Raw genomic sequence first — 20,824 nt, 5'->3', positions numbered from 1 at the left:
CCCTCTAAAACATCTGTTGCATATACACACAGTAGCACACTTCAGCTGACACGAAGACTATACATTTTGATCTTCTTCCCCAGGAAGGATGGCATGGGACAAGCACATATCTGATTTCTGCTAACATACAATTCCTAATGTTCAAACGAGTCCACTTGTTGATAATTTATTCAAGCCATATTCATTTTTATGAAATTTTTAAAATAATGTTCCTTTTTCAAAAAAGATATATACTCCAAAGTAACAGAAATGGTTGACTTCTGCATTAAGTTGTGAGACATGAGAAATTACAAGACACTGAAATTTTTCTCCAAAAAATGCTGGGATCCTTAAATACAATTGTGTTTCTTTGAGATGCCTGAAAGACTCAAAGTAGGAGGTCAGTAGTTTTTCCAATGAGAAAGTTCACATTTTCTTCAATTTTTTACTTTTTAAATTTTGTTTTATCTTATCTTTATATCTCACAGAGTCATTCATTTCCTCTTGCTCAATTCTAATTTTTAAGTAATTATGCTCTTCAGTGAGTTTCTATACTTCATTTTTCATTTGTCTAATTCTATTTTTTAGAGAATAATTTTCCTCTGTAAATTTTGGCATTTAATCTAATGGGGGACCTTAACATTCCTCTCTTAGAACTAGATAAATCTAACAAAAAATATAAATAAGAAGTGAAGGAGGTAAATAAAATTCTTGAAAAGTTAGATATTATATAATCTTCGGAGACAACTGAATGGGAATATAAAGGAATATATCTTTTTCTCATCTCATATGACACCTACACAAAAACTGATCATGTATTAGGACGTAAAAAGTTCACAACCAAATACAGAAAAGCAGAAATAGTAAACGCATCCTTTTCAGATCATAATGTAATACAAATACATTCAATAATGGACAATGAAGGGATTAAAAACTAACTGCACATGAAATAATCTAATCCTAAAAAATAAGTGTGCCAAAGAACAAACTGTAAAAATAACTGATAATTTCATTTAAAAAAAGACAATGAGATAACCTATCAAAATTTATGGGATGCAGCCAAAGCAATATTTAGAGGAAAATTTATATCTCTAATCTCTTACACCAATGAAAGAGAGAAAAAGCAGATCAATGCATTGGGCATGCATTTAAAAAAACCTAGAAAGAGAATAAATTAAAATTGCCCAATTAAATATCAAATTGGAAATCCTGAAAATCAAAGAAGAGACTAACAATGAAAGTAAGAAAACCATTGACCTAATAAAACTGAAAGCTGTATTATTAAAAAAAAAACAACCAATTACCAAACTATTACCAAATCAAAAGCTAAAGTACTGGTTAATTTGATTTCAAAAAGTAAAGAAGGAAATCAAGTTACTTGTATCAAAAAAGGAAAGGTGTGAATTTACCACCAACGAAGAGGAAATTAAGACAACTGGCAGGAGCTATTCTGCCCAATTATATGCCAATAAATTTGACAATCTAAGTGAAATGGATGAATATCTACAAAAATATAATTGCCCAGTGTTGGGATTGGAAGCTCAAATCCGTGTGGACGGTCTCGGGCGGGTAAAAGTGGGACTTCTAAATCTTAGAGTCTTACGAGGCCCTCCATGAACAGCGGGGATTCGAGAAGGTCAGACTGAGCTAGCTCGGCTAGCTTGGGTATTTCCGCCTCTCCCCGGGAGATACGTGATGGGTGGAGTCTCCCTGCCCTCGAGGTCGTCCCGGATCTGGGCACGCTAGTTATCTAACAGCACGGTATTGAGATGCAAACTATGCGGCTGAAGGTTAAGTAGGATTGAGGAAGCCTGAAAGCTCTCTTAGCACATGAGGAGCCAAGAGGACAGTAGGCTCCGCTTTTCTTCTTTCCTCTCTCCCCTCCCCCTCTCTCCCCGCTTGTACTTCTACTTCCAATCCCTTAAGATCTTAGCCTCCTTAGGAAATCTCCCCCTCTTCCTCCTAAGGAAGACCTCCCTGCACTTGTAACCGAGACCCTGAAATAAAGCTCAACCCTTGTTCAACTCTGGAACGTCCTTTCTCTCATATGAGCATCCGGTTTTGGCCAACCGAAGACCTCGGAGGTGAGGTAAGAAGACTCGGGTAGCCCACACAGGCCTCTAGGCCTGGCAGCCCAGATTAACAGAAGAAGAAATAAATTATTTACACAATCCAATTTTAGAAGAAATTGAACAAGACATCAATGAACTTCCTAAGAAAAAATCCACAGGCCCAGATGCATTCAAAAGCAAATTCGACCAAACATTTAAAAAACATTAATCCCAATACTATATAAACTATTTGGAAAAACATGCAAAGAAGGAGTCCTGACAAATTCCTTTTATGAAACAAATATGGTGCTGATACCTAAACCAGGAAGGGTCAAAACAGAGAAAGAAAATGATAGACCAATTTCCCTAATGAATATTGATGCAAAAATTTTAAATAAAATTTAAAAGATTACAAAAAGATTAGCAGAAAGATTACAGCAATATATCACAAGGATCATGTACTATGACTAGGTGGGATTTATATCAGAAATGCAGGGCTGGTTCAATATTAGGAAAATTATCAGCATAAGTGACCACATTAATAACAAAAGCAACAGAAACCATATGACTATCTCAATAGACAGAAAAAGTTTGACAAAATAAAGCATCCATTCCTATTAAAAGCAGTTGAGAGCATAGGAATAAATGGAACTTACTTTAAAAGCATAAGAAATATTTGTCTAAAACCACCAGCAAGTGTTATCTTTAATGCAGATAAGCTAGAAGCCTTCCCAATACAAACAAGGGTGAAGCAAGGATGCCCATTATCACCTCTATTATTTAATACTGTCCTATTAATGTTAGCTATAGTGATAAGAAAAAGAAGTGAAATGAATTAGAATAGGCAACGACAAATCAAAACTATCACTCCTTGCAGATGATATGATATTATACTGAGAAAATCCTAGAGAATCAATTAAAAAACTATTTGAAATTATTAACAACTTTATAAAAGTTGTAGAATACAAAATAAACCCACATGAATCATTACCATTTCTATATGTTACCCACAAAGCTCAGCAGCAAGAGATAGAAAGAGAAATTTCATTTAAAATAACTGTAAACAACATAAAATACTTGGGAGTCTACCTGCCAAGATAAACCCAGGAACTTTATGGACACAACTACAAAACACTTTTCACACAAATAAAATCAGATCTAAACAAATGGAAAAATATCAACTGCTCATGAGTAGGCTGAGCCAATATAACAAAAATGACAATTGTGCCTAAATTAATTTACTTTTCAGCATCATACCAATCAGACTAGCAAAATTTTATTTTATAGATTTGCTGTTAAGAAATATAGCTTTTCAAAATTAAGTCAAGAATACACACTAAAAAAATCCTCTTATTAGTCAATAGTAGGTAATATTTTATTGATAAAATGTAATCTCACAATTGTTCTAATAGAGAAGAAATCATACTTATGAGAATGCCCTTCTGAGGAAGGCTGTGTATTTTCACCCCAAATATTATCCTTTAATTTTAAGGATAAAACCTAGGCTGGCTAATCCAAAGGCAACTGGCTATAAGAAGTAATGCAATAAAGTATGTAACTCCATGAGGCCTCTGCCAATACTGTGAATCCATGTGATACATAGTGAGGCAGTTACTGGGTTAATAACTGACGATAGGTTACCTCAATGAGTACAATTCTGACTATGTCTGCGTTCCAAGTATTAGCTCACCTAATATAGCGAAGTGTGTCAGGAGTTGGGCTGCTTGGTGATGAAGACTTTGGTCTATACCACCCATGAAACAAGTCAAAACATAAAATGGTTGTCAACCGTGCAAGGCCTCCTTCTGTGTTTGCAGTAACAGTGTCATAATGGGGTGAAATGTGGGTCAAAGAAGCTAAGTATTACAGTTTTTGGAGTTACCATTAACCTACTCATTTGTAAAATTCTGTCCAATGACAGACATACTACTAGAGAAATGGAATCACATCATTCTTATTTTCACTATAAATGAAACAAACAGCATAATACAAATCAAATTCACTATATACTGAAAAGCAAAGAGATGACTTCTCACTGATCTGGGAGTCTGTATATTCAGACCACTGACATATGGCATGAATTAAAAATTCCAATTTGAGCTATTTATGTTATTGCTGCTAGAAAATGGGAAACGAATGGAGGCAAGTATAATGCTGGTTATGATGATTCTATAAATAACCAATAAACCAATGGCTATAACAAAAAGACCGAAAGAATCTAAGAACTGCCTCAACTAGATGTATCTGATTTATTTACCAGGTTTGATACTGGAAAACACGAAAAAGAAAGGGGAAAGTCTACTGACACTGTTTACAACAATGCCACATATAAATTTAACTGATATAAATGAGTTGTCAAAATGAAGAGATCAAAAATTGCCTAAAAACTGCCTTAGTTAGAAAATATTGAATTTACTTGCCAAGCAGAAAGTTATGGCAGCCAAGGGTAATAGAGACTTAGGTTGTAAACTCATTTGCAAAATGAGAATGGTGGAATATTATGAGCAGTATTGCCTCATAAGAAAGCAAGAAGTAGTGTAGGGAAAAATAATTTAAAGAAAGTTTGATCAGAGAACCCACTAAGCAAAGTTATCGCAGGGCTATTTAAGGACAAAACTGGGACTACACTAAACAAATGAAATATGGAAAATATCTGCAGATATTTTATAATGGTCTTTTCAGCACCAAGGACAAGGGAACCATCATCACATCTGGTCTCTAATATCAGTCTTGGATGGTGGATTCCATCACAGAGGTGGAGGAATGAGGATAAAAGTGGGAAAAGCAGCTAACCTCTAATGCTGTCGATATAATTTTGAGAGGTACCCTTAAGCTGTTTGAAGGTGGAGAAAATACTACAGGGGCAGAAATATAAGAAAAGCAACCAAAAGAAGATCAAAAACTACTTATCAACACAGACACACAGACACACAGACACACAGACACACACACACATGCACCCATATTGAGGGTACACAGAATCACAAAAGAACAAGCAGATTTATCCAAGCAAAATTCCACAGTGGATGATATATTTACCACACAACTGACTTAAGATATAAGGAATACAAGACCCTACTGTGCTTAATTGTTTTTAGGATGTAAGAAAAATCACTTGATTTGGTAACACAACAGGCCATTTTAAAAGCTCCCCTCTACAAAGGTGTGTCTCATGTATTTCAAAGTCTTCTTGAATTTATTAAGGCCCAACCATGGATACATACATACACACATATAACAACACACATAATAATTTTTGATGACATTATTAACACAAAACCAAGATGTAAAAAGGGGACATGTGCTTGACAAAGTTCAGTGACATAACAGAAATCCGGCAAGTCCAAGATGAAGAGCGATTTCCCATCATCACAAGATCACAGAACTAAAGCTGAAAGGGATCTTAGACTACCTTCATTTGACAGACAAGGAAATTGAGGGTCAAGGAAATAAAATAATTTACCCAAGGTCACACAAGTAGTAAACATGAAAGGTAGTTAGAACACAGTGTCTTTTCCACTATACCACAATGCTCCTTGTGCTTCTGTTTTTTGTATGATGCTCTAATTATATTAACTCCAACACTGTAGCACTTCCTAAAGGAGACTCCTAAGTACTCTGGTCTAACTACCCATACAAGAAAAAAATAGGCGAACAAGAATGTTTATTTTGAAGAATATGATATATTCTCTCTCTCTCTCTCTCTCTCTCTCTCTCTCTCTCTCTCTCTCTCTCTGTTCCTCCCCTCTTCTTAAAGGGAAGGTAAGGGACAGAAGGCTAGCTATATTGGGGAAACTGCAACTTTTTTCAAATGATCCCATGTGCCTCTTTAAAACAAAGACTTTTAAAATGCCAGTCTCTGAAGTCCTGAAACTAAAAATCACGAAAGGCCAAGGTGGACAAGATAGGAAGACACAGCAAATAAGGAACTAAGAGGGAAAAGCAGAATAAATCATGTCACCAAAGAAATGCATGAACAAAAAAAAGATGTATTTCCTCTAGGCGAAGAAAAGAATAATCACTAGCCGGCCTGTGTGAGTCACTGGTATCTTCATAATCAAGGGAAAGTGAGAATGAGTTCCAGCACATTGGATGGATCTTCTCAGGGTAACTTTGGGAGCACATGGGCAAAAACCACACAAGAAAGGCAGTCATGGACGGACTATGATCTATGCTGTTAGAGACAATCCCCATGTCAATTAAATGGCAGAACAATGTGAACATCTGAGGATATGCTGAAAGGGCTAAAAACTGACAAACTCAGGGTATTCTAGACCTTCCTTCATTAAGTCAGTTTGTATGACAATGAAATTAATTTGGGTTTTTATCTTTTATAAGTGAACATCTATTCTCTAAGCAAATAATGGAAATAAATGCAGAATTTGAGCCTATTATCAAATAGTTAATAATTAACTATTAACAAAAAGAATTAGAGTTAACATCTTAAGTGTTGATTTTTTACTTACACAAAAAGGTTTAAATGGGTATGCTAAAAATAACCTGTGTACTGCATTGATGAATAATACTGGATATCAGGGGTTGATAAACTATTACCTCCAGGGGGCCATTCATTCCATCTTGGATCATGGCTTATATAGAAACTAGCTTTGGGCCCCTGTTCTTTATCACTGCCTATATCACAGCCATTTCCAACTGAAGAAAATGGAGGCCATATCAAGATGAGGAGATTGAGCCAAGATGCACAGATGGGAAAAATCAGGGATAGTAGGGAATCTGTATCAGTGCTTCCATCAGGGTAGGCATCTCCAGGTGAGGAAGCTACCCCTACCAACGCAGCAACTATTCTGCAATTAATTAATAGTGGAATTGGCAGGTGTCCGGGGCATTCAGAGGCTGAATGACTTTGCCAGTATGTGTTCAAGGCAACACTTGGACAAATGATTTCTTCCTACTGAGTGCTGCTCTCTATCCACTAAGCACATTCCCTCTAAATCTAAAACACTTTATTGGTCACAGAATAAGTATGAGCATCTCCACTGTTGGGTGAGGAACCTGAGACCCAGAAGATGGAGAGATGTGGCAGAGCTGGCTGCCAGAAGTTGGGCCTTGGGACGCCGTGCATGCCCAGGGATCACACCAGTGCTTATGGAAACATGAAGGACGCTCATGAGACATTATCAGAACCTCCCAACGGAGCATTATGGCTTGGACTTGAAAACCAAAAATCTTTTCTTTTTAACTTCTGACCAGGAGGATGGTCTCTAACAATAACCCTAAGCTTAATGGGCTGTGTGACCTTGGGCTATATCTGCAAGGACAACCTTGGTGGGCTGTTGTGGGAGAGGCATTCTTTAAAGCCTCATGCACTTTACACAGAGTTATTCCTGTTACATTACATATGCCTAGATACAGGACTCAAGGTTGGGGGCGGACCATGTGCCCAGAGGCATGATTAGAGGAAAGAGGACAAATATTCCTTTTTCTTATTTCTTTTCCTATTGGTCCTGCCATATTCCAGTAAGGTTATGGGCCTCCTTCTCACTGAGGAGGTAATTCTATTACAGTGGTTCCCAATTCGTGGCACCTTAGAGATTTGTAGCCTGTGGTCTTACAGATTTATAAAGAACTTGAGTTATTAGTTTCAACAAAACAAAACAGGAACAACCAGAGCAAATTCTTTTAATTGTGACCCCCTTTTTAAAATTGTTCTCTGGCCTTTTCTTTTGGCCCCTCTTTAGAGCCCTCAGAGGTGTGATGCATTAAAAGTCTTTGCCTGTAATTATCACTTCCTTACTTATTTAAGGTATGGCAACATGTTTCTTAAATCTCTCCAGGCATATTAAAAAAGTTTATATTGACTTTTTGTCTACTGCAAGTTGTATGTATATTTATTCTGTGGCTTTAAAAATTAGATTTTTGGGCAAAAAACCAACCTGTATTCTTAAATAATGAGGCTAGAAGACCAAAAACTACCACTGTATCAATGCTCAGTGACTATAATGCTGCCCAGCCTGGTCTTCTGTCTGTTTACACTCTACTTCCTTTTCACAGTGGTTCTGTAAATAAATTTCCCCAGAGTAGAGACCTCCACTCACTGGTTCCTTTGCCTGAGGACATTTTGCTTTCAAACAAAACAAAGGTTATGAAAGGACTAAAGCAAACATTTAAAATGCTGTTTTCTCCTTTTTGAAAATTTTGTCAACCATGGGATTTCAATACTAATTCAAAATAAAATGATTACTTTTAAAAGCCACACACACTTACAGCCCATATATTTGTGGGGCGATTTCCAGTCTGTTCAGATGCATGTAGAGTTCGATATCTTGCTTCTTCAGCAGATGGTCTTGAATCTGATTTACTTTTGTAACTACAGCAATGGACGGGCCTAGATCCTGTGGTCTGGCAAATGGGATGGTTGTGATGACTGAATCTTTCCCCTAAGACCGGAAGCAAGAAAAAATATCACCTTTTACAATCTGCAAAAACGTAATTTTAGATACTGATTATGGAACGGTGTAAGTACCTGTCCTAAATGTCCTTGACAGAAATAAGAAAAGGCAAGATGTCATAAATTACTATCCATAGCAAACCATATCTTAACATGAACTGAACAATGTGTAAATACACAGAAATCTGCTACGTTGATTATTTGGCCTAAGCAGGGTGCAGGACACAGAGCCAGGAAGAAGTGATGAAGACCTTGCCTCAGATATATCTGCTAGTTCTATAATCCTAGGCAAACTACTTTACAGAGCTGTGGCTCAGTGTCCTTGTTTATAAAATAGGGATAATAATCATACTTTCCTCACAGGTTGTTGTATCAGGTGAGAAAAATATATAAAATAATTTGTAAACGTGTCATATAAATGTTAACTTAGTAATATTAACACATTTAATTAAATGGTACTATATTCATAAATAATATTAATATCATGTGACAAAGTGAAGTAACCAGCAGAGCAACGCTTAGCTATAAAGGTTCTTCTCCAATAAGGAGTATCTCTTGGGTGTGCTAGATTCATACAAGGTTTCCAAATAAATAGAACCACTAAAATGATTCTCTACAACATCAAGTGAGACATAAAAAAGGGAGGGATATGATTTTTAAGGGCATTTGAAAACTGTCATATTCATGGGAGGAAGAGCAACGAAGCCAGGGTCACTGAGGAGCAGGGCTCATGGGCAGTAAGGTATAAGGGGAGGGCAAAGAGGCAGGGAACGGGCAAATTCATGCAAAACCAAGATTTTTGTTTCTGATCCTGGAGGTAATAGGGAGCCACTGACATTCACTGACATGGTCATACCTGCTTTTGGGGGATCTGTCAGTCAAACAGAAAATGGATTGGAATGGGGAGAGATCTGAGGCAGGGAAAACAACCAGAAGGCTCCTCCTGTAGTCTAGGTATGAAGTGATGACAGCATGGGCAGTGCTCAAGAAGAGAAGGGGGCAAACACAACGTAGAATTCTTCCAAGAATGTCTGGAATGCCTTTTTATTATTGAACATCCATCTTTTTTCATTTTGCTTAGACTTAGATTCACAGGGTAGGTAAACCTGGGCTGCATCCTGAGCTCTATTTCTCTTTGGCATTCATTACTTCACCCCGTTCTGTGTTTTCTAGTGGGTACAGAATAGTCTTGAATAGTCTTGTGTTATTCAAATTTCTTTTCTTTAATATTTGAAGGGTCTTCTGGTCTCTGCAGGATTTGTTGTTTCTTTATTGAATTGTTAAAATTAACCACTATGTATCCTGGAGTTTGTAGTTTTGAGGGTTTTTTTGCTTTCCTGGAGGCAATCTATACTTTCCTTCAATTGGTATTTTATTTTCCATGTTCAAAAGTTCTATGAAGTTTTCCTGAATTATTTATTGCATTATGGTGTTCAGGTTTTTTGAACTGTCACGCTCTTCTGGGAGACCTATGAATCTTAGGGTTGTCTCTAAATATCCCTTGAATGGAGAACTTTTTTTTCAACTTCTCTTCTGGACTGCCCCTCACTTTGGGGCACTGGAATTCCTCTTTTGTTTCCTTGGTGAGATTTTCCATCACAGATTCAAGTTTTTCTACTCTGTCAATTATTTCTGCATCAGAGGCCATAAATTCTGCTCTCACAATTCTCATTTCGACTACTCAGAAAAAGCATGCTCTGGGTCCATGTTCTCTTCAGATTCCAGAGGCTTCTGTCTCATCAAATCTTGAGTCATTTTCCTTCGTTTTACAGTATTTATCCTTGGATGTCTGAACTCATTTGTGAGATCTGGGAGCCATATTTCCTTTGCCTTTTAATGTGCTTTTTCTGTTATTTGCTTGTGTTCAATCTTTTAAATTTCTTCTTCCTGAGATCTTACATAATTTCAGTCTTTCCCCCCTTATTTTCCTCTGCTGTCCTCTTTCTGACTCCTTTTCCTCCTACAGTAATTTCCCTGGGAGGTTGGATCTCAAGCATCTAAGCCTCCTCCCACACTGAGCAATTTACAATTCACTGCCTTAGCTTTCTGCCCCAAGTAACTTTTGGGTGGATAGAAATGGCACCAAATAGATGTTGGGCTCTTTTCTCCAGGCTTAGTGGATTGCCACATGACTCCACAGTGTTCTCCCCTCCATTTCTATGGTGTCCTGCCCCAGTCTGGCAGTTCCATGACTCAGAGTGTCATGTAGAGTGCTGCCATGTTGGTGTGACTGCAGCTGGGGTTGATCTCTATAGTTTGGACTTCTGAAGATCTCTGAGGAGGGGGGAGGGTCGTGGTATGGACTTGAGCTCTATTTCAAGCCCAGGCACATGTCCTGCCCCATTCTGGCAGTTCCATGACTCAGAGTGTCATGTAGAGTGCTGCCATGTTGGTGTGACCGCAGCTGGGGTTGATCTCTATAGTTTGGACCTCTGAAGATTTTGGAGGAGGGGGGAGAGTTGTGCTATGGATTCGGCTCTATTTCAAGCCCAGGCACATGTCCTGCACCATTCGTTTGGTCCTCAGCTTTCCTGAAGAGATCTTTTGCAGCACAGAATGCTGCTGTAGTGCTGGCTACTGAGGCCTCATCAAACTTCTACAGTTTGAAACATTAGTCCCCACGGCACTGGGTGTGAGGCTGGGCTTTGTTGCAAACTGTGAGAAATGATAGATGTTGGGGAGGTTCTGAGGCTCTCCCCCTTCTTCTAAATGCTTCATTTTAAAAGTTCAGAAGGACATTAGTGATAATGAGATGGCACTGACTTAGACCTCATACAACCTTGTAAAAAATAGTATAAAAGGAAAAGAGAAGAGGAGAGAGCCCAGGACAGTCTTGTGGGATACCCACAGTTAATGGGTATGATGTATGAAGATCCAGCAATGGAAACTAAAAAGGGAGTGATCAGACAAGGAGAAGAACCAAGGAGAGAGTAGTATCCTGAAAACCTAAAGAGAGTGTTAAGGAGAAGATTACTGATAGTGTCAAAGCTTCAGAGAAGTCAAGAATGATGAGAAAGACTACTGGAAACTCTGGAAAGCATTTTCTGTTGAACAATAAAGTTGTTAAGTCAAACTAGAAAGAGTCAGAAGACCTAGATGAATTCCTTCAATACAATGTTAGATCCTTCATGGAGTAATTTAGAAAGGAATGGACAAAAATCACAACAGATTAAAACGCAAATTTCAGAAATGAAAAGTTGCAAATTGTCCTGGTGTAGGAAGTTCTTAGACTGATGAGAATACATACCCATTAAGATAAATTTTGAGTGACTAAGTCATTTTGACTATTATAAATACATAAATTAAAAACAAAGGACATATGAAGACACTATATGCCTCCAGAGAAAGAACTGATAAATAGAAGGACGTATATAATAATGTAACACATTCACAGCCATTGGTGTCTAAAGGCAGCAATCTATAGGGTGGTGAGGGGGAAGAGAGGGAAGATATAAAAAAGAAAAAAAGAAATTTACATGATAACTTTGCTGAGTATTTGTAGGGAAGAGCAAGTTGCACATGGTAGACTTGCAGTTTCATGTGCAATCATCTTTTTTATTATACTGTGTTATGCAAATATTCCATAAATTGAAAATAAATTTTTTTAAAGTTACATAATTCAAGCACTCCTACGCAAGTATTTCCAATTTGGAAATAAACAGAATAATGCACTGCACCTTCATCTATGATGACACTACTAATGGTTCTGCTTAGGCTGTATCTGCTTTTTCTGCTTCTATGCCCTGCTAAGCGTAAGTAGCATCACTCCGCTGCCGAACAGCTTGTTGGAGTAGTACAGATTTAGCCATTGCTAGGGAAGACAATGAGACTAGAAGACATGGGAGGTCTTAAAGTGAAAGGGCTTCAGAAAGAAAAAAAAAAGTCTGAAGGGGAGGGCCAACCATACATAAACACACCCCAGAGCATTAAAATCTACATGTTCTAACTGACATACATGAAAAAAAGGAGACTAGCTTGACTTAGCTCACCATACTGTCCATAAGGGAACATCCTGTTCTGCAGTTTAGACCTCCCCTCTCCCTGGTTCTGCAGCTTACCCCTGTTCTGAACATCTCATACCTCTGGCCATTTGTCCTATTTTTGATAGCCTTGATAGTGATCTTCAACTAAAGGAATCTTCCTGGCTGTAGCCCACCCACCTCCCCTAATTTGGGAATGCTCAGTCAGCTTTACGGATATCCCCAAAGAGCCTGGACCACAGGCTTTCCCGGTGGTCTGGTAAAGTCTGGAATCAATTTATCTAACTAGCTACAAATAATTGTGGCTCCTGTTCAGTCATGTCTGACTCTCCTTGACCATCTTTGGGGTTTTCATGGCAAAGAAACTCTAGTTTGACATTACCTTCTCCAGCTCATTTTAAGATTTGGGAACTGAGGTAAACTGAGTTAAGTGACTTGCCCAGGGTCACAAAGCTAGTGTCTAAGGCCAGATTTGAACTCAGAAGATGAGTTTCCTTGACTTCAGACCTAGCATTCTATTGACCATACCACTTAGCTGCCCCAACATAGCTGTTGTTTAGTCATTCCAGTCTGGTCTGACTCTTCATGACCCCATTTGTCGTTTTCTTGGCAAAGATACTGGATTGGTGTGCTGTTTCCTTCTCCAGCTCCTTTTACAGATGAGGAAACTGAGGCAAAAGGGGTTAAGTGACTTGTCCATGGTCACACAGCTAGTAAGGGTCTGAGGTTGGATTCTAACTTATGAATGAGTATTCCTTATTAGCTGTGGGTGGATGGAGGATTTATAAAAAAGGCATGGACCAGAATTGCACAGGAGCAGGTGTTGGTAGTACGTTGCTATCCCTCCGTCTGGAAGAATTAAACATATTGAGGGAACGTAGACCCAACAATGTGCTTAAAGAACTTCCTACTGTATAGAAGAAAAAAATTCAGGGCTAAGATCAAATTAACTGTTTGTTTTGCTATGAATGATACTCACCCCTAAAAAATGGTCCTCCACTGATGTCTATCTGAATAATATTTAATAATTTATATCCATTTTAAAATAGCACTTAGTACTTTAGAGCCTAGTGTTTACCCTAAAACATCAGAAAGAAACAGAAGCCACTAAACCATACATAAGGATTCCCTTAGGATGAACACTGACTTACTCTTAAAATGTAATATTGTCTATGTTTTATTGCATTTTTATTTATTTTGCTAAATATTTTCCTCTTTTATTTCAATTGTGTTAAGGTCACAATCAAGAGTATTGTGGGCCCTTTGTTTGACACCTCTGCTCTTAGAAGTCAAACCATCTCCAAAAAAGCAACTCAAAAGCAATTTGAAAAAAAAAGTGGTCACATGATTATTTTACATATTTCGATCTTATAGTTCAGATGCAAGATAGAAATATATGTAGGTCTGTGCCAGTCTAAAAGATTTTTTTCCCCTAGGTACAATTTTTATCTATTAAACCAAAAAACAGAAGATAATCATTTTTAGAAGGCTTGGATAAATTATATCTTTGTAGGAAATATGATCTTTAATTGTGGAAATCTTGGGAGGGAATCTATCCTGAATGAACCTGTTAAAAATGTTTACTTTAATGAAATCAGATCAATTTCTAGTATGAGTAGTATGAGTTATCATTAAATCAATAGCATGTGTAGTCTATTATTCTGATCCTTGATAGGGGCTCTTGTGTGGTCTATTAAAGACTGCAGGCATAAACTGTACATTAAAAATATTTTCCCTTTGCTCAGAATACTTAAGATAAAAATCTCTTAAATTTAAGAAAGTAGAACTTAATGCTGATGATCACTTACATGCTAAACAGCTTAGCTTATCTTCCACTGAAATCATAATAGAAGATAAATGTGATGCAGAATATTCCCTTACCTCCTGGATTTCTTTTCATAACAAAGAATGTTATTTGCATCTGTCAATTATAAATATCTTAAGACACTGAGAGGGGGAGATCTTTAACTATAAAAAGAACCACGAAACTTTCTATTTGCAAACAGAATAAATGTGTTTAATGAAATGTTTAAAGGTAAGAATCCCAAGAAATGGATTTTCAAACTTAAGGATAATTATCATAAGAACATGATGTCTTTGGTGTGAGTGGTTTGTTTTCTTTGGAAGGTAAACCTTCAGGCCTAGATTTATATTGCTCCATTATCTGATATCTATCCCTGGAAAAAAAGCTCCCTGAGGGTAGAGCCTGGAATGCCCCCTAGCAGAGTGCCACACCTCGGGCAGCTGGTCCTGGATAAATACTCACAGGCACTGAAATGTAAAATGTTTATCCACGTGGTCTAGCTCTGATGGAACCAGAATAACTGAACGGGAAAAGCTCCACTTAGGTTCCTTTGTACGAACTTCAAAGGAGAAAGGAGTGGATTCATTAAATGAAAAAACAAATAAGCATTTGACCACATATTCCTTTTTGTAGGAAACATCAAGTTGACTTGCATTTGACTGCTTCCAATAAAGGGACTGCTTTCACTGTGTTGTCGCAGCCACTTAAAATCTTGTGATGACACAGGGTATCCAATGGGAATCAGCGTGATATGTAAGCTAGAGAGTCAGCCTAACAGAGTCAGGAAGATCTGGGACGAATCCTGATTAACGCTTATCAGCTGTGCGACCACAAGCAAATTACTTCATCTATCAGTTTATCAGTTAATCAATTATCCAAGAGGTGTTCCTGAAACTGGTAAAATTGGTAGATGGAGTTTTTATGCCAAAAGGTCTTTAAAGTAAGAAATCATGGGTCTAGATTTTTAAAAAACATGTACATTACCCCTAAATATGTATAGATATTTAAGGAGTGGCCATATTTGTTTCTGTGCCTTTAGCAGTAATATCATTGACATTTTGTTTTTAAAAGCTAAAATTAAAAGCCTTTAAGAAAAAAGGCTTATGGAACCGAATGTTATAAACCAAAAATTAACTAATTAAAAACTTTTCCTTAATCACAAGTCAGACCATGCCACTCCTCTACTTCACCAATGCCCATAGCTCCTTACTCGCCTCAGGATAACACAGGAACGCCTTGTCTGACTCACTAAACCCATATTCTTGCTGGTTCTCCCACGTTAGTCTTCCTGGCATCCTTCAAGGTTCAGCGTCAGCACCATCTCTGGACAAGGAATCTTTTCCTGAACCCTGCACTGTTTTGTATGTGACATGGAGAGCGCCCTTGCCTGCTTACAGATGAGAGACGCACATGCTGTCACCCCCGAGGGAACGTCAGTTCCTTTGAAGGCAGGAACCGGCCTATTTTGGCTTGTCCCTCCACTACTTTGTACAGTGCCTGTCATATATTAGGTATTTAATAAATACTGATTGACTGATATGATCCTATGACCTAGTCCTACATTTTCAACTGCTTCAGATAGGTAGGAGACTAACGTGCAACATCAAACTAGAATGCAAAGGAATCAAAGCGTAAATGGAAATAAGCGACACTATGCCACTTGCCCTAACTGCCAATAATCAACCAGCATAGTAATAATTAATTGACTGGATGCTCTTCAGAGTTGGTTATATGTGCTTGATTACAAAATAAATAGCAAGGGACATTGATGATAAATATATCAGACTATGACTTTAGTGATATCATCCTAGTTTACCAAAATTATATGAAGCATTGTATCAACTGTATTCATTCAGTTAGAGAAAAATGATGCAAATAAGTAAATACGTTTCAATTAATATATTTAATAATTAGTAGACAAATCTATAAGCATTTATTGAGTGCCTACAATCTCTCAGATACCGCATCAAGTACCAAAGGGAACCTAAATTAAATTGAAATTGAGACGTATAAAAAAAGAAAAAACAAAAATTACAAGTTCACAGACACTAGCTACAGAGTTGACGATCTATTTTATGGCCTCCTAATTGGTCTCCCTGCTTAAAGTCTCTCCCTGTTCCACTACAAGTAAGCTTAGGTAGAAGAAGGATTCATCAAGATGCAATGAAACAGATAATAACAGTATATTCTGATTTTTTTCATGGAGATCTGTAACACAAGTAATTATTCTCTACACCACTGAAAGTTTTTATACTGTAGATGGACATCCGCCATGTTTGCAGTAAGTTTGTTTGGTCACTTTTCTGAACCTCACATGAATTTTGATGATTCAAGTATTTCATCCACTGCCTTAATTTTGGGGGAGAGAATCAAACTTGATTACTAAACCCCCTGCCCTCCCCCCCAGCCCCCGTTCCCTCTAGATCACCACTGAAAATTTGTAATGGGAATCAATGGGAAATGAATATTGTAAAGATTTTGAAGGAATTCACCTTTTGACCATCATGTTCAAAAGTCGAAAACCAGGGTTCAGCAGTTTCCATAAGGTGTGAAAACATTGCACTGAAAATGGAAGGGGAAAATGGTTATTAGTTGCCATAACAGAAAAATTATTGAAAAGAGTGTGTCAAAAACCGTTTTTATACTTACTAGGCATCATGTTCTAGATACTCGGGGTTCAAAAGAGCTTTCATTTCCTCACTTAAAAAAACAAAATGAAACACAAGTGAATAATCAAAGCTTGTATTTAGGTCAGCATTCTGCATTTGCCATTATAAAGAAAACCATATTCTTCCATACAGTTCAAATGAGAAAAATTAGCTCACTTAAATGAAAAGAGAAGCTCTATTGAATAAATAAAGTCTTTCCTTTCTATTAAGATCAAAAACAAATTAGTTGCCTCGTCTGCACTAGAATGAAGTAGCTATCTTATTATTCCAAATAACAAATTACTGAATGTCACAATAGATACCTTGAGTATGCTTGATCTAGAATAATTGATTACTCTACAATCTATCACTGTTTGTCCAAAAGGAAAAAAAAATGGTTACTGGTCAAATTTGCAATATCAAAACATTAATTTATTTTGCTTTAATAGCTTCTATTTTTATTGTATTTTAACAGCAATTAATCAGTGACAGCTCTTCTTATCAATCTAGTCTACAGGATTATTTAACTTTTTTGATGGATGCTATTGATAAAATAGCATCCCCCCCCCCCCCCAGCAATGAACTATATTTTTAAGTAAACTCTATACATAATATTTTGGGATCTGTAATTTTTTAAGCAACAGTGTATAAAAACAATTTATGTAAACATACTACTCCAATAATCACATTAGATATTGCAGAAGAAATTTTATGCAGAAACTAAAGTTAAAATTGTTGACCTTTAAAAAACACAGGAAGAAGAAAAAATATTAACATATTTGACTGGAAGGTAAATATAAATATGGTTAGTCTAACTTATTGGATAAAAAGAGACCTAGAATGCTATGGAAAATATAGACAAGACACTTAAAAACTAGTGTGAGCAGAGGAAGGTCAAAATATAAAAACAGTTATGACATAAAGGAGAACAAAAGAAGTAAAAAGGAGAAATTCAAATAAAATGCCTTAAGAATTTTCAGAGAAATCAGCCCTTTCATAGTGGAAGGAAAGGGAAAAGAGGAATAAGACAGGGCTTACTCAAGTTCCGCCAAGAAAGGAGCGGAATTTCAGATGGTACAGGAGCAGGGGAAGAATGAGAATAGGGGATTCAGATTCATTCAGTTGGACTGCAATTTGGAATAAAAAGGGAGCAGGAGGAGAAGACTGGTTTTAGCCAAGAATAAAGACTCTAAAATGTAAATTAACAAAATGAGGGAAAACCTGGTGAAATCCCTTGTAGTGATATTTTTATGAGTCAGATATGGATTATAAGATTATTAATAATCACTCCTCTCTCCGCTTCTTTCAGCCTCGACCTCTTTTCCCAGAGCTGGAGGTTGGCCAGCAATGGCCTGATGACCACTTCTCAGGTATGCTCTAGGTCACTTAGTGCAGACTGTTGTTCGGCTGTCTTCAGTCATGTCTGATTCTGTGATCCCTTCTGGGTTTTGCTTGGCACAGATACTGGAGTGGTTTGCCATTTTCTTCTCCCACTCATTTTCCAGATGAGGAAGCTCAGGCAAACAGGGTTAAGTGACTTGCCCAGGGTCACATTGCTATTGCATGTCTGAGGACAGATTTGAGCTCAAGATGAGTCTTTCTAACTCCAGGCCACCTTGCTGACCTACTGTGAACTAGGAAGTCCCTTACTTTGCTTCTATCCCTGAGATGCTGGGATTCTTGGCTGAGCCCTCTTTCCATCCAATAGGTTTATCTCAGCATACATAAATTAACTTTACCACTGGCATAATATGTTTACCTGGGTGACAATCACTCAGTATTTTCTCTAAACAAATTAAATGATTTTCAAATTATTTACTATTTAGGATTATCTTTGCCATGTTTCCTTTACATTAGTGGTGGGGACATTTCATTTTTATGACAGTTCGTTTCTTTTAGCAAATGAGGTAGGGCAGATCTGGACACGAGAGACTGGATCTTGGGGCTGAGGTCCTAGCTGAATTCCGAGCTGTTTATGTAAACAAGCTCTTTTTCTTAATAGGGCAGATTTCTTCTGATTTGCTCACCAAGGTCTCATCTTCCTTTGGAGTCAAATTGACTTATTTGCTTCTACTTTCCTCTGTCCCTGACATTCCTAATGAACCCCCGGAACACCCAGTTAGTAACAACAACCACCTGCCATGTTCCAGTTTGCATCATGGTTACTGATATAATCCTACTAGACTGCAAACTCACAAGTTCTTATTTTATCTCTGTATTGTTGCCAGAGTGTGACATCACTCTACACACAGTTAGAGTCCAGTAATCTCTACACCTGCTGCTCCCAATTTACTATAATAATGAGGGAAAACAAGGGAATTCCCAAAGTTCTAGACAAACCTTTCAGGAAAACATGTTTCCAATGCATGCTGAAGAGCAGATCCTACCGACAAAAATTTAAAAGGATTCATTATGAAATAAGTCAATTTGAATTCAGCGTCAGCCACTTACTAGCTGTGTGACCCTGGGTCACCTAACTCTATCTGCCTCAGCTTCCTCATTTGTAAGAAGAGCTGGAGAAGCAAATGCAAACCACTCCAGCATCTTTCCCAAGGAAACCCCAAATGGGATCATGAAGAGTCAGAAACAAGTGAAATAACTGACCACCACCAACTATGACAAAAACTACATAATGAATGGACCCTATCTCACTGGTTCTTTTTATTTATATGTTTAGAAGTTATTCAATTAATACCACCTTTATTATAAAGCTCTTGAAGGGGAAGGTAGAGGGACAGAGGAATTATAGTGGGGCTGAAAGTACAGCTGGACTACGAAGATTCCTCAAAGTGAAGACTTGCCTTGGCCTCGCAGCTTCACTGGCATGTAGGAAGGCTTGGTGGTCACAGTGTAGGATAAACACTATCGGTGCTAAGAGCTCGTGCATACCCTGAGACATATGAAGAAAATGAGAAAAAAGATGTTGAATTCATTAGATTACAGCACACTACAAAGATTTACTTCTATAATCTGCAACAGTCAGTAACATTACCATATACTATAAAAGAAGAAAAAAATAAAATAGCTTCAAAAAGTTGTCTCCTTTTCAAAAACTGTCAGTTGCAACTGAACCACAGCATTTATTCCTCTTCAAGATACAGTGAGAGGTTTTCTTTTAAATGACACAGCAGACAATAAATTGGCATGGTAGACAACCTTGCACCTGTCAGTTGCTACAAGAACTATGCTCATAAATATGAATTTCATTTATGCAAATTACAATCATGAGCTTCAGCAGAAAGATCTCCAGTAAGAAGGGTAACAACCACAGGAAATGACACCCAGTGTTTTCACTGTACAATGGCTCAGAATTAGGTTGTCAGTAGCTTTTGAGAAGAGCTGAAGTCAGCTACCTCAGAATGTTGGACAATGAAGGGTCCCTACCTTGTGAGTATATAACAAAGAAATGAAGGTTTTAAAAATACAGTTTTCCTTATGTTTATCTTGTAAAATATTTTTTAAAAAGTGAGAATTTTTTTCTGACAATTCAAAGGTTTTAAATTAAATTTCATTTAGTAATTAAAAAAATAGAATTCACTGTTGAACTCCTAAGGATTAACTGAATATAACTATGCTACAGTCCTTAACGTTAAATTACTAAGATGTCCTATTTTAGTTAAGTTCATTTTGGAGGGGAGCACAGGTAAAGACACAGTTGTATGTGAATTTTCTAAAAAACTTTACACTCAAATGACAAAATTTTTCCATTTTGAACACTTTTTATGGACATCTTGGCTCTCTTCTGAAACAAAGGCTAGTAAACATAATTTTTCTTCAGTGGCTCAGGATCACTGTCATGGACATCAATTAATAAACTTTTAAAATAAAGTGATGTCACCCTCAGGGACTATTTAGATATATGTAAGTAGACTTCTTATACCAAATGCTACTTGAGTTCTTAGGTCTGCTTTTCATTTCAGCATTCCCATGTCTGTATTCTCCATGGTGCTCAC

At 37.3% G+C, this 20,824-nt stretch overlaps 1 protein-coding gene across 2 annotated transcripts in view; it reads right to left on the bottom strand.

The window, feature by feature from the left end:
• Positions 1-20,824, bottom strand: part of TBC1D5 (TBC1 domain family member 5) — a 636,101-nt gene that overhangs the window by 191,980 nt on the left and 423,297 nt on the right. For both annotated transcript variants that reach the window (XM_072651232.1, XM_072651233.1), the window contains 4 exons: positions 19,673-19,761; positions 16,873-16,923; positions 16,716-16,785; positions 8,256-8,428 (listed from right to left, as the gene is read on the bottom strand). In XM_072651232.1, coding sequence (XP_072507333.1) covers positions 8,256-8,428; positions 16,716-16,785; positions 16,873-16,923; positions 19,673-19,761 — 383 coding nt within the window. The remainder of the gene's footprint in view (positions 1-8,255; positions 8,429-16,715; positions 16,786-16,872; positions 16,924-19,672; positions 19,762-20,824) is intronic.

Source organism: Notamacropus eugenii, chromosome 3 (assembly GCF_028372415.1).
Source record: "Notamacropus eugenii isolate mMacEug1 chromosome 3, mMacEug1.pri_v2, whole genome shotgun sequence".
NCBI classification, from domain to species: domain Eukaryota; kingdom Metazoa; phylum Chordata; class Mammalia; order Diprotodontia; family Macropodidae; genus Notamacropus; species Notamacropus eugenii.
Note: the sequence above shows the minus strand (reverse complement) of the source record. Positions and strands in the feature narration are given on the sequence as shown.